Source organism: Cenococcum geophilum (genome assembly GCF_001692895.1).
Source record: "Cenococcum geophilum 1.58 unplaced genomic scaffold K441scaffold_32, whole genome shotgun sequence".
NCBI classification, from domain to species: Eukaryota; Fungi; Ascomycota; class Dothideomycetes; order Gloniales; family Gloniaceae; genus Cenococcum; species Cenococcum geophilum.
Genome location: NW_027137590.1, coordinates 47,144 through 63,220, shown reverse-complemented (window position 1 = coordinate 63,220; position 16,077 = coordinate 47,144). Strand labels below are relative to the sequence as shown.

Genomic DNA, 16,077 nt, shown 5'->3' with positions numbered 1-16,077 from the left:
TTGGTGGTCAAAACCCCGTTAACCACGTTAAGTTATAAATAAAGATATAATATTACACGATAATTATACACCCTAAATGATACGCGTCGCATATTCTAAAAAGGTAACTTATAGACTAAAAAGACTCTCGATATAACAATATTATTATATCTTATATTATTATAAAGAGTTTTTACGTTTTTAACAAATCTCGCCACAATCGAATCCGCTGCCTTTATCACGACCGCACTCTTCCACTTTCTTTACCCATAAGCTGTCTTACTATTTAGATTGAGTCCCACGTCGAAGAACACACTATGACCATCGAGATTACCTCCGATGCCGACCTGCCGAAGTGTTTGAACACGCCATCGAAGCAGGCTACAAAGGCGCGGCAACTGGCCCACTTGCACTCCGGTATCCCCGCCAAGAAGGCTCGAGGACCTCGACCCCAAGGCTTTTTCAGTAGGACGATGATCGTAACGCTGCAGAATGGCGAAGACGTCGTCATCCAGTTCCGACCCGAACCCCTTGACCTGGAGTCCTTCCAGGTTGCCCGGAGAGCGCTTGGCGCAATAGTCCCTGACGTCAAAGTAATTGAGGACGAAGATATGGAACGCGAGGGCATATGGGTTTACTGGATGGAGTGTATTCCTGGGAAGACATGGCTCGATGGCGCAAGAGGGAGAGTCTCGCAAACCAGGGTCACCACCGTCCGATCTTTGGGCCGCATTTTGTCAAAAGGCCATGTCGGCGATAGCAGTGCGTTAGTGGTTGACCGCAACCTTCGCCCGCATCTTAAGTTACTCCTAGCCTCCGAGGACCCTCAGATCCGTCCATTCCACGCCGTAGCGAGTGATTTGCTCGGTAAATTAGACCAGCTCAAGAATCTGCCACTTTTTGTCGCTCACTTTGACCTAAACGGTGTCAACATTATGGTCGACGATAACTGCGAGGTGTCTGGCATTATTGACTGGGAATTATCGACCCCTCTTCCCTTTGGCATGGGTTTTGGCCGCATCCACACGCTTGCTGGCGAGTTTTCCGAGAAGAAGTTCTACATGCCGCCCGAGTTTGAAGACGCGGAGAGGGGATTCTGGCAGGAGGTTTGGGATGGGATCCCTAAGGATGTCCGCAGCCATGCCGACCCGGAAGCAGTCCAGATCGCCGTCATTCTAGGGACTCTTCTGAATGCCTTTCAGCTAGAGGAAGGCAAAATCGGACCCTTCAACCCCGTAGTCGTTAATGCCATCCCAAAGCTTCTTACTTACCGTATTCCCTTGATAAGGGGAACTGATTCACCACCATATTCAGAATGAGTGAGAATGGACGGTTTGAGCTGCGACTACCAATGTTATAAACAGTTAGATGGATAGCTTAGACCAGAAATGCAATGGTGAGCAGTATGAAGTAGGCTCAGGCGTCTTTAACTTTCACGATTTTCAACTGTGGCTCTAAGGAAAGCGCCTAACCTTTGTTCCTCTGCGTCGACTGGCGACATAATAACAACATAAATTTGCCCAGAGGCTTGTTTCTTGCTCCAAAGCTTCTTCTAAGGGTGCAATTTTCTAGATACCAAAGGTTTATCGTATCTTTACTCAGCGTTCCGTACACTTTATTTTCATCTGCGATTCAAAGTTCTTCCCACTTAACTTCTTTCGCCCCTAAACCTCTCCCTGTGATGGGCTGCGCAAAGATGCTGATACCAGTTGACTGAGATTGTATTCGAATAGAGAGCGAACTATGGGGGTAGATAGGACTTATGTGCTACTTGGAGTCGCCGGTACGCAGGAACATAATACTATTTAACTATATATATAAATATATTAATAAAAACCTTTTAATTATTTTTATATTTTAATATTAAAAAATATAATAGTTATATAAACTTATACGTTATTTGAATTTTAATAAGGTAGAAAAGTGTAAGGTGACAAGCTCTGTGCTACTTGGCCACAGAACAACCCCAAAAAGGTAGCGAGTAACTAGCTCAATTGCCAGATACGCTGCGTAGGACAAAATACATACTAGTAGCAACCGAAGAGGTGCCAAGGCACCTGACAAAAAGTGTGCACGAGCCGTCTGCGTGCACGAGCTGGCCCGAACTCGTACTGAACACAAACCTTTTCGTGACCCTCGGTCAACGCCGTAACACGACCATGGCCGGCGGGAAGTCCAGGTGGACAAATGAGGAGGGAGATGCAGAGGTTGAGGCACAGCGCAAGCGGGAAAAGGAGGAGAAAAAGAGGGCAAAACTCGAGAAGCGACGAAAACTCGAGGAAGAAGCCCTTCGGCGCGCCGAATCCACAGCCACAAAGAATGGGACCGACAAAAGCTCAGACCGACCGGCAAAGAGAAGAAGATTATCTGCGGGGAAAGACGAGATAACCATAACAATTCAGCAAACGGCGCTGCTGCGCTTTTCCGCGCGGGAATGGGGACCTTGCAGATTTATTGACAACTTTGAGCGATTAAATCACATAGAAGAAGGGTCATATGGTTGGGTTTCAAGAGCTAGAGAAATTGCAACGGGCGAAGTGGTGGCCCTGAAGAAACTAAAGATGGATAACCTAAATGATGGCTTTCCGGTGACAGCATTGCGAGAAATCCAGACTTTAAAGGAGTCAAAACACCGCCATATTGTGGATCTTAGGGAGGTTGTTGTTGGGAATGCTCTCGACGAGTACGTCTGTCCATATTATGAGCTTAAGACAAGCTGCTAAGTCGTCGTAGTGTGTTTCTGGTTATGGAGTTTCTGGAGCATGACCTAAAGACTCTACAGGAAGATATGACCGAACCTTTCTTACCGTCAGAGGTCAAGACGTTGCTTCTACAGCTCGGTTCTGCGGTTGAGTATCTTCATGACCACTGGATCCTTCATGCATGTACCTTCGCCACAATTTTTAAGCACCATATCTAACAAGTGAACAGAGAGATCTCAAAACCTCCAATGTCAGATTTGTTTTCGAGTGCTGTTCTTAAAATACCTCCTAACCGCATACAGATCTTAATGAATAATCGCGGTGAGATCAAAATAGCAGACTTCGGAATGGCGCGCTATTTCGGTGACCCTCCCCCCCCAAAAATGACCCAGCTAGTCGTCACACTATGGTACCGAGCACCCGAATTACTTCTAGGAACGGAAAATTATGGCAAACCTATCGATATCTGGAGCATAGGTTGCATCTTCGGTGAGCTTCTCACCAAAGAGCCCTTACTTCAAGGCAAGAATGAAGTTGATGAGTTATCCAAGGTAAATTATATAATTGCCAACAAACAAATCACAACTAAATCGGCTCAAGATATTCGAACTCTGTGGCATTCCCACAGAAGAAACCTGGCCAGGCTTTAAACGTCTCCCCAACGCCAGATCCCTCCGTCTCCCCCGTACCCATCAAACTGCAGGGTCTATAATTCGCTCCAAATTCCCCTTCCTTACCTCTGCTGGATCCCAACTCTTGATTTCCCTCCTATCGTTAAATCCGGCCCAACGTCCTACCGCAACAGAAATGCTCGCACATTCCTATTTCAAAGAAGATCCCCGGCCTAAATCAACAGCCATGTTCCCAACGTTCCCCAGCAAAGCCGGACAGGAGAGGAGGAGGAGAATGGCGAGCCCAAGTGCACCGAAGAGAGGGGATGCTCCGAAAATTGACGCGCAAGGGTTGGACTTCAGTGGTATTTTTGCGGGGAGGGATATGGAGGAGAGTGGTGCGGGTTTTCAGTTAAAGCTTGTATAGAGATACCCTTGCTGAATGCCCATAAACGGCCAGTCCAGCTGATAGCATTGCTCGATTTTCGTATAGTGGGTATGATAAATCGTAAAACTTAAACATATATGCCTATTGTATTTTGGTAGTCTAAATCTTGAGTATTGATTACCATTTTCGGGTAGGTAGCATAATGCACAATGACTGGCAATATGAATCTGATATTAGCTGCTTGTGGTTTTGTAGGGCTGCGCTGCCGCGGAGCGCTTTTGAAGCTTCGTTCTGAAGCTATGATTATTGCTCTATGATTGATAATTCAGATTCTGTGAACCGAAACCTCTTGAATAACTTGGGACTAGGTGCGCGGTCTATAGTTTGGTGAGAGTACTATGCAAATGGGCTCAGTTTACCACTCTCTACGATCCCGTTATGGCGTTTGGCGTTTTAGGCTGATCATCACCATGGCAAACAAGCCTTTACCTATAAAGTGATATTTGACTGTTTCCCCGCCCTATCGCCCTAGAAAATCACCTCAAAACTATTACTTGTTCTGAACACCAGTTGCCCTAAGCCATCTTCTTTTGGCAAGAAATCCTGGACGTAGTGAAAATATTCTCGAGTACCGGCCATACAGTGTGCCCCAAAGCCTTTACGAAGATGACTACAATTCAAGACTTTAGACTCCCCACGACTACCTCCTGTTCCTTCCACCCCTATCCCGACTTCTACTACGGCTCCGATCGCTATAGCTGCTGTAGCTGCTATAGCTAGGACTTCTCCGTCTCCTCCCCCCACCCCTCGGAGGCGTATCACGACGCCCATAACCCCCTCTTCTGCGAGGTGGAGGAGTTCGAGAAGGTGATCTCGATGAATATGATCTTGAACGGCTTCGCCGTGGTGATCTAGATCTCGAAACTGAGCGTCGCGGGTACCAATTATCCCCTCTACTCCCTCTGCCATATCCGCGTGGAGGCGAACGTCGCCTTGGTGGAGATCTATATCGTCCAGCTCCAACACCAGGCGGAGGTCCTCGGTATCCACCCGGAGGCCCACCACGATTATCGAATCTATCGAAAGGAGGCGCACCTCGGCGAGGTGGTGGAGATCGGGAGAAGCGGCGCCGTGGAAGGACTATTGAAACATTGATTACCACCCCATCTAGTTGAGCCTCGTGCATGTGTGCGATTGCTCGTTCAGCATCGGCCGTTTCGTAGTACATGATATACGCAGTGCCACGGTTTGTCATAACTATGTAGGATATAGGCATTAGCACTTAACTAGACATGCAAGTATCCCACAGCTTACACTGTCGGTTTATCGGCAAATCCAGGTCTTGTATCGGACCGTAAGAACCAAAAATTTCCCGGAGATGACCTTCGTCAACATTTTTTGAGAGTTTCTCGACAACTATCTACGCTACGTTAGTGACCAGTCCCAGTTGACAAGGTTACACGGGTGAGCTGAGGCGTAAAGTAGCTAACGGTTATTACAATTCAGGAGGCTGAGATGAACATAGCTAGGGTTAGGGCTAATGTGAATAGGACTCCCTACCTTAGAACTTCTCGGTGGAGGGCTTCCTCGACTTGGACTACGGCTGTAGCTACGACTTCTTCCTCTTGCCCCCCGTTCGCGACTTAGGCTCCTTGAGATGCTCCTTGATGGACTACGACTCAAGCTCATCCTACCACCATTCCGTCTCCCGAAACGTTCCCCGGCAGGCGTGGGCGAGCGACCTGGTGATCGTGAGCGCGACGCAGACCGAGGGGAAATTGAACGGCGTGGGGACCTGGACTGAGCTTGTGATACGGGTGTTTGTGATCGAGTTCGCGAGCGACCTCGAGAAGGGCTGCGGCGAGATGAGACGGAATCCGACGACATTGTGGTTCACGTTGTGGTCGCGAGATGAAAGGGCTATAGAGCAGAATCTATAAAGCTAAAAGAGTGTAAGCATGCAATGTGCTAAACCGCGCGTCTTTGTGTTTCTCCTGTCGGATGCGTTCTGCTTGAGCTTCACGAAAAACATACTAAAGAGGTGAACGGGTGCTACCGATCCTGCTCCGGAGCCATCAGTTATACGGAGCCATCGGTTATACAGAGCAGTTCCAACTCCGCTTACCACACCTTGCATGGGAAGGTGTGGTTAAGGATATGTCAAAGAGTTATTTATTTGGTAACGGCTATTTGCAACGCAAGTCTAATGGGGAAGACTATGAAGGCTAAGGGACTAAAATCATTTTCTTGATTCTGATAGGAACTTTCAAACTCGGTCGAACTCCTCTCCTATCTGCAATGCCCAATCTTTCTTCAACCTTCCCCGATTGATGGAAGCCCAGAGTCGAGTGCTATTCTACTATAGATGTTTGACCAGACTGTCACGGGGAAGCCAAAGCATGCAGAATGACCATGTTGAGCAAGCGCTTCTCGCGCAAAAGCATACTGATGCTCATCTGCCCATGCTGGTCACAAGCAGCCCCACGGGTAACGTTACAGCCCATAGCCGCAAGAAATGGTGAGATGTCGCTGCTGGCGCCATGGTCGAGGTTTCACCATAGTGATTCGAAGCTTTCAACCTGACGCCCTAGGCAGGAATAGGTACCTGTCGTCCAAACGGTTTCATGCACGACCCCATAGAAGATGCATGATGGCGCAAGCAGCGGAAATCGAGGGGTGAGGCGCCTTATGTCCACCTGCACGGCTCTGGCCTGCCAGCTGCCTGTTTCGCTGTTTTGCTTTTTGGTGAAGGATGCCCGCAGATTAAGGTGCCTGCGAGGGCTGCGGGGAACAAAAGCCTGCCCCACCACAGGAGCGAATTCGAAGCCCAACGCCTCAGCCTTGACAACAATCATCCTCCGCCCCCATCGCCTCATCCACAACCTATTGATTGCTTAGCCCGGCCATCTACTTCCAGAGCTGAAGCCGCCTTCGATCATCCATTCCAACCCCAAATCAATCCATCCCTTAGGTGCACCCACTCTGCTCCTATTGTCCAGTTCGAGCCGCTTTCAAAACCATGTCCTGGCAAGGTGAGTAATAAACCCTTGTTTACAATGACACGATGCTGACAAGGCCTCAGCCTACGTCGACCAAAGGTATTTTTGCCTTTTTCCTCCCAGCAGCGTACTTGCTAACAACTTGCCTTGCCGGCAGCCTTGTTGGCACTGGCAACATTGATAAAGCTATCATTTGCGACGCGACAGGCAAAACCATCTGGGCCGCAACCCCGGGTTTCTCCGTATGCTACACCTTTCCGCCTTCAGCCCATATGCCATGTACCGTGGGCTATTACTGCACTTTTTGGCTACTACATAATACTGGGCGGTAGTAGCAGATGATACAGGGCATGGCTAATAACAGTCCAGATCCCAACCGACGAGAGGCAGACAATCGTCGATTCATTCAAGGACAGTGGTAGCGTCAAGCAAGTCGTCGCTCAGGGTGTCCACATAAACGGCGAGAAATATGTCACCTTGGATTCAACCGATGACTCCCTGAAAGCGAAGAAGGTTGGTAACTAGACTGTTCATCGAGTTGGCCTTTTCACGTCTTCACGCTCCGATAGAATTCATATATTAATGTACATCTTTATACAGGGTAAGGAAGGCATCGTTGCCATCAAAACGACCCAAGCTCTCCTTATAGGCCACCATCCCGCCGAGATCCAGACAACTGTAGCCTACAGTTCCGTAGCAGAACTTGCGGAATACCTGATCAAAGTTGGTTATTAGCGACACTCATTTCAGACAACACTCTGCGTGCCGTCCATTTCTCTGTGTGCGTTGTTGATGTTGTATTTTAATTGCATACCCTTAAGAAGGGCTTGGGATTTGGCTCATAGAAGCGGAGTGGAGTGAAATTGGAGGCACCTCACTTTTATCTTATCAATTCAAGGAAACATTTGGCTCTCTAACCATCAACTTGTCTTGGTTATCGCACTAGGAACATCTTAGCATCGAACATGAGAGGTTTAGTAGCAGGCTTCTCGTTAGTCTTACTGCCCCTTCTTCCAGTCCTGGACTCAACCTCGATTGCCCTCTCAGGTATCTTTTATTTGAAACCACAACCGATGCCAAGCGAGAGGATCATATTTGAATTATTGGATCCAGATGTCAGACCTCCTTTCCAAGCTCCCGCCTCACAAGGATCGCGCTCAGCGGTTGCAGCACTCCTAAAACCAGCCTCAAAATTCCCTCAAGCGCCGATACCTCAACCACTTGGAACAAACAGGGTCATGGGCGCTAGTAGCTTGCTTTTAAGACATTCCCGTGCAAATAGGTGCAAATAATTTCACTGGCATGATTCTCTTCCTTCTACTTGAAATTATGACACTAGCCTGCTAAGGTTTACACTCTTTTTCCTTACAAAAGGAGTTCTAGTGTGTTCGACGCAACGAAATTTACTTATTGAGGAGAGAATTTGGAACCTTTCATCATTTACACACCAAAACAAACGAGTAATCATATACACTAAGAAAGACGCCATTTGCATAAGTGATAAATTAGGCAAACCAATCAGGCCAACAAACCAACTAAGCCATAAACTTCCAACTATCGTACCATAACAGGGCAATTTCCTGGATACGCTGCTTTCCTAACTCGCAGGTATTCCATCCAGTTTTCCAAGCAACACCGATCAGACTCTCATATCTCCCAACTGCTTAACCACCTTCTCATAAAATTGCCTCTGGAGTTCCGCCCCAATTTCTTCCCGTCTTTCGTCTGCACCCTCTACTAGCCCAAATGCTGGTGGGCCTTCCAAGCAAGCCTTCACAACCCCTTGCACCGTGTTACCTAAGTGACTTCGCACATGTTTCAAGTAACCTTCCTTTTCATCTAACAGGCGACTGCGAACTTTAATCGTTGTGCTTGGCCGCGCTTCGTGCAAATTTGGAATTCCAAGCACTTGGTCAATGGGTTTCCAATAGGCTATTTCAAGCAGGACCACGCCAAGGCTGTACAGGTCGTAGCTCTTCTTAAAACCACCTGCAGATGCCGTCTCACGATTCCCAGTGCCCTGGACACGCGGATGCCGATACAGGTCTGATGCTGCATTCTCAGGAGGCTTCTCTGTCATGTCCTCATTCTGGGCGGGCCGAGAGTAGTCAAAGCCGGAAATATAAGGCGAGCCAAAATCAAGGTCGCGTGCACCCGTATCACTAAAAAACAAGATGTTGCTACTGCGTAGCCCCTTGTGTAACCAGTTCACTGCATGCAGGCGCTCAATGCATTCAGAAATGCGGCATGCGAGCGTGATGCGGTCCGTCAACGAAGGGATCTCAGCTTTCTGGGAGGGGTCGCGGAGAAGCTCAAGAAGAGAGATCGGCCTCGTGGATGGGTGTACGCCAGAGGGCTTCTCAAAGACGAGTCCAAAACGGCAGCGGTCTTCGCCCACTGGGTCGATGTCGCGGAAGTATCCTATGCAGTGAGGGGCGCGGAATTGGTCTGTGCGGTTATTCTCTTTCAGAAGAGCAGCGAGTGCTTTGACACGTTCATGTACTTTGTCGTCCGGCCCCGAGTTGAACGTTAGCGGATCATAGGACTTCCATTCGATCCAGACCTGTTGTTTGCGCTGTGATGGCGGTTGGTAGTAAGCTTCTACACGCTGGCTTTCACTAGTATCTTCTGTCTCCTTGTCGATTACGGTGATGTCGTTCTTATTCAACTCTACTGATTTGATCTCAGATGCAGTGTGGCCCAGAGCAAGATCTTTGGTAAACTCGTCCGTCAGCTCGTCGGAATCAATAGCTGAATTAAGAGCCTTAATCTGCGCTAGTGCAGCAAGATTGTGCATGCTAGGCTTCTCAGCTCCAACCTCTTCTTCCTTATCAGCGAATCCGCGGGCCTGAAGGAAGGCCCGCAGAGGGTCTGTTGGTATGCGACTCCTGGAGCTCTTTAACGTGAGTGCAGACTCAAAAATTTGCACCAGCTGCTCAATCCTGCCGTTAAGCTGCATAATCTGGAACTCTGTTCGCGTTTGCTTACTGGCAAGCGTCTGGAGTTGACTAGCATTAAGCATCTCACGCATGAAATCATTGAAAGCCGATAGTTTTAAGATAAGAGTCTCGACTTTGGTTTTATCCCAACTTGCCCAAGCCAGCCGTTTTGGAAATGTTCGAGTCTTTTTGGCCCAGTCTAGCGACTTCCTCAAGAGTGCTTCTGACTGTGGGAAGCGACTTTGGAATTCGGAATCGACTCTGCTGATCCCAGGAGAAATCGGCTCCGCTGGTGAATATGCCGGAGGGTCTGGAAGGACGCCATTGGGCTCTTCGATGTCTGTAAGAAGAGGACGTCGAAGTCTTTTGTACTTCTCATCAACTCTCCCAAACTGTTGAAGCAGCTTATTTTGCTGGTCCAGCACGTCCAAGAGAAGGCCTTTGCTTGCATTACTGATAAGCAAATGATCATCTTGCTCGTCAAGCTGGACTACATGCGCCCAATCGAGTAGACGGTATTGTTCTGTCTTTAATCGGACTCTGAGGTATTGAAACTCAGGCGGCATGTTCTTGGCATCCGTTATCAATTGATAGCCTAATGTCTCGTTACGCGCTGCCACAGGAATAAGAAAGGAAGGTAAATATACCTTGGACACATCCTGAGAAGACCTGGAAAGTCAATGATGCAACACTTAACAGCAAGCCTAACTCCGCCATAGTTACAAGGCTAGGCCGTAACTAAGGAAATGACAAGTAGAAGAAGCAAAAACTCAATAAAATAGAAAGAGAGAAAGCCCTAGAGCTGAGCGCAAGAGTTATATATGTTTGGTCAAGGTCTGCAGCGTAAAGCGTTCGAGCAGGAACGCGGAAGGCTGACAGAAAGCCTTGAGGGGAGCTACGCTTACAGCCATGTCACAGGAGACGCCGTGGCGAGGCAGAACTCAGCCTCATACTGTTTGGATCGCCATGCAGGCCTGAGGCTGCCCAACATGGGTGCTAAGGCCAACTGGGTGTTGCAGCGGCATTGAAGGTATCCGCACAATGGCTTTCTCGACTCGGCTTGATTGATTGGGTGTTCCGGTAGCATATTCAGATTATAATTCTTTGTGTTGGTGATACATCTTGAGAAGAGTGTCGCACGCGCCGGTAAGAATGCGGTGCACAGCCCGCATTACCACTATCAAGGCTACCTCCTCAGCCACAGTGTTTGTGCCTTTACACAGACCTGCTGCGGTAACTGGTCTCTCAGCTCTCACGCACGATTAGTTGGCACCACACTGCGGTGAACATGATTGCGCCACCGTGGGCCATATGCACTAACACGAAAGTTCGCATATTCATATTCCCATACTAAAAATCTTAAGATTTTAACTATTTATATTTAAATTTAATATGTAAATGCGAGATAGGAAGCCCCGCACCACTTGGCCACCACGAGCGGAATAATATATTCCGTCACCTAACAGTAATTAAAGTTTATATACTAATTTTTTAGTATTTCAATAATAAATATCTTTTTTATATAGTATAGCCTTTTTATAGTAACTTAAATATAGTTTCTTTAATACTCTTCTTATCTACTACAGTGGTGTTCACGGCTCGGCCGAGCGCCCGCTGAGTCGCTGAGCACGTAACACTAACAACCCCAGCCTCTTTAACCTTATCTCATAAATCAGACCCCCGGGGAGAAATTGCGCCACGGCGTGGCGCTAAGGGCTAGCGCTACGCTTGTGCAGTCCTGCGAAGTCCTAAGCCAATTAGATTACCTTACCCTAGTCCTATAAAGTCCTGCAAACTCCTAAACTAATTATATTACACTAAAAGGAATTTCTCCCTAAGGGTCTAAGAGCTTATAGGCGCCCTTTATATGCGAAATTAATGTTTCTTCTTAGGCAATAACTCTTCTATTATAACGCTGTATTTTATACCCTAAATTAACTCTAAAATACTTATAACTAGATCTAATTAAACGCTATTTACTTCCTTTATCTAATTAAGAAGTAATAAATGCTGCTAGTGAAATCTATATACCCCTATCTAATAACTTACAAAGTTCTTTATCTAGTACCCCTTTTAGCCCTCTTTTACCTTCTAATAGATACCTTAACGGATGCCCTAATAGGTATTTTAACAACGATATAGACTACCTTAATAATAAGCTTAATAGCGACGCTATTAAGGCTTTTTAGCCTTTTTCTAGCAAACCTTTTTTTTATCCACAGTTAATATAATATAAGTTTTAGTATAATAAAGCCTTGTAGTAGGAACTACGGTAAACTTATTAATAGGCTAGGTGTGTAGGTAAATAAGAAGTTAATAATATAATAATAACTAGTAGAGTAGTTGCTTAATAGATTAACTCTAATTATATTCTAAGATTTACTATAAAGAAGAGAACTATCTAAGTAGGGACTATGGTCCTTTAAATATACAATATTACGCCTAAGAAATATACTAAGTATATTAGTACGTTAATACGTTAATATATCCTATATTTCTATATTCCTATATTTTTATATTTTAAACTTATAATATAACTAGCTACGTAACTTAGTTACCCCTTATCCTATAGCTTAATCGGTTTTAGTGCCTCCTATATTATCTTAATTAACCTATTTATATCTTTTTTTAATAGTCGTACTACTGCTAATATAAGGTCTATAATACTATCCCCCTCTTCTTTATCTTTAACCTTAAAGATATATCCTATCTATTATGGCACTAGCAGAAAGCGGTAGCTATAGTAGACGTTATAGTAGACGCAGGGCTTACGTGACTCTTACGTGACTAGGGATTGTATATAACTCCTCGCGTTGCTACTTATCCTTTCCTTTCCTTTTCTCTAGCTTTAGATTCTCGTTTATGGACAATCCAATTATATAGGCTTGCGCGACCCTTTTGCCGTGCTTATGTCTCGATTAACTAAGTCGCTAACATTATCTAAAGCTTACTCTACTCTTTCTTCCTAAGAAGGAACTTAAATATATCTACAAGAACACAGAACAGGACCCTAAGGACATTAATAGGACCATAAGGACAGGACCTAAAAGAAAAGGATAGAACCCTAAGGAAAGAACCTATAAGACACACATAGACTAGAACCCCTAAAGAAATTACCCAGAATTACCTAATACCCCTACTACCATGCCACGAACTATAGCAGCAGGTAAAGTAGCTGTAGGACCCTTAAATACTTCAGACGAAGAAATAATTAACGTTTTAACCCCCTAGGCGGAGCTTGCGGCTGCTAATGCCGAAATTAAACGACTGCGAGAGCTGCTCGAAGCTAGAGATACCCCTATATCTAATAATGAGTTATTATTAGACAACTAAAGACTTGCTATAGTCCTTTAGGCCCTATCCTAGTGCCTTAATGGACCCACCGAGGCCTATATAGCACTAAGGCGGTCGGCAAAGGTTGTAGATCCCCCGCTACTTATAGATGGAACCGACCCTACATTTAACAATTAGAAGCTTTAATTGTGGGATAAGCTTAAAGTTAATATAGACCACTTCCCTAACGCCTAAGCTAGAATGGCTTATGTTTTCGGCTATACTAGCGGAGACGCCTAGATGTATTTACGCCCGCGATACACTAAAGACTTAGCAGACCCCTTTATCTCTAAAGAAGAAATAATTAAATACTTATCTTCTATTTATAAAGACCCTTTTAAAGTATAGAACGCCCGCCTTAGCTATAAAAGCCTAAATATAAAAACAACGGAGACCTTTTTAGCCTTTTAAACCCACTTTCTATACCTGGCCGGATAGGCCTAAATTCCCTAGGAAGACCTACTACCAGACCTCTTTAATAAGCTTACTCTAGACCTACAGCGGGCCGTATTGCTAGCTTATACTATGGTATAAACGTTAAAAGAACTTATAGACTATTGCCTAGCTATTAACTAAGGCCTCCGTTAAATTAAGGCACGCGCTAACCGGCTAAAAACTAGAAATCTTACAAACCAGGCCATAAGTACTGTAAGTACGGCCCGTAGTACCCCGGCACGATTAGCAACTCCTATAGTTAACCTAGCAGCTAGCCGCGTAGCTACCCCTACTATAGGCCTGGTGTACACCCAGCCTATATACAGCGACCCCCATATATAGGCCCTTAGCGATTAAGGAGCTTGCTTCTTATATAGTTAAATAGGCCACCCTATAAGGAACTGCCCGATAAAGGTAAAGATAAATAAGGTTTTATTAATTTAGGAGGATAGTACAGAGCCGGAAAAAGAGGAACCCTAGAGGAAGACTCCTCTTTAGGGTTAAAAGGGATTAATATGTTACATATCGATCTAGGTTAGCTAGTTAGTAGAAGAAGCTACACTATCCCTTATACTTTATTTTGTAATAGATATTAAGTTTTAACCTTTACTTTAGCTAACTTAGGAGTAAATGCTTTTACCTTAATTAATATAAAGTACGCTATAAAACTAGCTGACTTTTTAAATGTACCCCTTAAAGAACTGCCTAAACTAGTCCCTATTTGCGGTTATAATGGACGGATAGGACTACCTATTATAACTATCTTGCGGATCTACCTCCGCGTTAACGGACGAAGGCAGTATAATGTCCCCTTCCTTATTACAGACCTTAGAAGCCATAATATAATCTTAGGGAGAAAATAGCTAGCCTATTTAGGCTTATAGCTTAACATATAGAATAGGCAGCTTATCTGGCCCGAAATTATGCCCCTAACGCCTTCCTTTATAAAAGAGATTAGTATTATAATGGAAAACCTTATATAGCCGTAGATAAACACCGTTTACCAGGCCGATGCGATGCGTAGGGACTAGGCTTTTAAGAAGGATATACAGCTTGATCCGCAACGGATCTATATACTACGCCGCCCCTAGACTGCCTATGTTATACCACCCGCACTAGAGACTTAGGAAGTCAGTAGTGGCCTAGCTAAGTCCCTAATGGAGAACTTAGGCCCTACGTAGCCATAAAGAAAGGCTAGGGACTTTAGACGATATACCGAACTAATAGACTAGAAGGATAACTTGCGGAAAATGGAACGTGAGCTAAGGAAGACTATAAACCCTATACCGTAAAATACGGCCCAATAAACATCTGTAAAGAAACCTATAGACCTCCCGCTAGTTAATATCTGCTATATTGGCGCTATAGGATTCTACCGAAACCTAGTTTAGCCTAATACTATTACCTTTACAACTAGCTTATACGAAATTGATTAAATAATTAAAGAGAAAGAAGCCCTAGCCTAAGAGAAAGGCGAGCTTATAGATAAGGAGCTAGTAGAACAGAAACTACCCCGTTAATACTAGAAATTTAAAGACACCTTCTCTAAAGCAGCGTCTAATGTACTCCCGCCTTACCGACCGTACGACTATAAGATTAAAATTGAGCCGGACAAGGTAGTTACCCTTAGCTATAGCCCCCTCTGACAGCAATCTACTGCCGAATTATAGGCCATAAAGTAGTATCTTATTAATAACCTGGATAAGGGCTTTATTAAGCCTAGTTAAGCCCCTTTTAACTTACCTATTCTCTTTGCCAAAAAGTTAAATAGAGGACTTTGTTTCTATATTGACTACTATAAGCTTAATAATTTGACCCTTAAAGACCGCTACCTACTGCCTTTACTTAATGAGACTTTGGCCCAAATAAGTAGAGCTAAGATCTTTATAAAGCTTAATATCCGCTAGGCTTTTTACCAGATTAAGATGGACCCTAAATTAAAAGACCTTACTATATTTTAGACCCGTTACAGAACGTACAAATGTAAAGTACTGCCTTTTGGGCTGACTAACGGACCGGCCATATACTAACGATACATAAATAACGTACTATTTAACTACCTCAATAACTTCTATATAGCATACCTGGATAATATTATAATCTACTCTAAAAATAAACTGGAATATAAAGAGCATATCTGTAAAGTCCTATAACGGCTTCGGGAAGCTGGCCTTTAAGCCAATATTAAGAAGTTAGAATTTAGTGTTAAGCGTATAAAGTATCTAGGGTTTATTATTAGTATAAACGGGATTAAGGTAGACCTAGAAAAGACGGCTATAATTAACTAATAGGTACCCCCAAGGACCGTAAAGGGGGTGCAGTTATTTTTAGGGTTCTGTAACTTCTACCGACGCTTTATTAAGAACTACAGTAGAATTACTCGGCCACTAAGCCTACTTACCTATAAGGACCGGCCCTTTTACTTTAACACCGTATATAGGCAGGCCTTTAACGAGCTTAAGAAACGACTAATCTCTGCTCCCTTACTCGCCCACTTTAACCCAAAACGGCCCTTAATGCTAGAAACCAATACCTTAGATAGTGTTATAGCTGGCGTTTACTCCTAAAAGCAGATAAACAGAGAATAGTACCCTATTGCTTACTATTTAAAGACTATAGTAGATGCTGAGCTAAACTACCCAATTTATGATAAAGAAATATTGGCTATTATCTATAGCTTTTAGCACTGGC

At 44.8% G+C, this 16,077-nt stretch overlaps 5 protein-coding genes across 5 annotated transcripts; 3 read left to right on the top strand and 2 right to left on the bottom strand.

Moving 5' to 3' along the window:
• The first annotated feature begins 156 nt into the window (after nt 1–156).
• K441DRAFT_662923 (uncharacterized protein) lies at nt 157–1,770 on the top strand. The gene has a single exon (XM_067649115.1). The coding sequence runs from the start codon at nt 297–299 to the stop codon at nt 1,296–1,298; it is 1,002 nt and encodes a 333-aa protein (XP_067501818.1). The 5' UTR covers nt 157–296; the 3' UTR covers nt 1,299–1,770.
• A 314-nt stretch (nt 1,771–2,084) lies between these two features.
• Nucleotides 2,085–3,899, top strand: K441DRAFT_662922 (kinase-like protein). The gene is made up of 5 exons (XM_067649114.1): nt 2,085–2,662; nt 2,713–2,860; nt 2,911–2,931; nt 2,984–3,232; nt 3,282–3,899. The coding sequence occupies exons 1-5, from the start codon at nt 2,139–2,141 to the stop codon at nt 3,717–3,719; spliced, it is 1,380 nt and encodes a 459-aa protein (XP_067501817.1). The 5' UTR covers nt 2,085–2,138; the 3' UTR covers nt 3,720–3,899.
• A 127-nt stretch (nt 3,900–4,026) lies between these two features.
• K441DRAFT_179063 (RNA-binding domain-containing protein) lies at nt 4,027–5,522 on the bottom strand. Its single transcript, XM_067640360.1, has 4 exons — nt 5,476–5,522; nt 5,241–5,422; nt 4,995–5,100; nt 4,027–4,937 (listed from the first exon to the last, which is right to left on the bottom strand). Exons 2-4 carry the CDS (start codon nt 5,367–5,369, stop codon nt 4,381–4,383), a joined length of 792 nt encoding a protein of 263 aa, XP_067501816.1. The 5' UTR covers nt 5,370–5,422; nt 5,476–5,522; the 3' UTR covers nt 4,027–4,380.
• Nucleotides 5,523–6,699: 1,177 nt separating this feature from the next.
• K441DRAFT_688300 (Profilin/allergen) lies at nt 6,700–7,414 on the top strand (the record flags this gene model as incomplete). The annotated part of the gene is made up of 4 exons (XM_067652172.1): nt 6,700–6,716; nt 6,837–6,921; nt 7,049–7,192; nt 7,280–7,414. 4 exons carry the CDS (start codon nt 6,700–6,702, stop codon nt 7,412–7,414), a joined length of 381 nt encoding a protein of 126 aa, XP_067501815.1.
• A 555-nt stretch (nt 7,415–7,969) lies between these two features.
• Nucleotides 7,970–10,641, bottom strand: K441DRAFT_639828 (uncharacterized protein). Its single transcript, XM_067646591.1, has 2 exons — nt 10,266–10,641; nt 7,970–10,213 (listed from the first exon to the last, which is right to left on the bottom strand). Exons 1-2 carry the CDS (start codon nt 10,333–10,335, stop codon nt 8,319–8,321), a joined length of 1,965 nt encoding a protein of 654 aa, XP_067501814.1. The 5' UTR covers nt 10,336–10,641; the 3' UTR covers nt 7,970–8,318.
• Between the last annotated feature and the right edge of the window lie 5,436 nt (nt 10,642–16,077).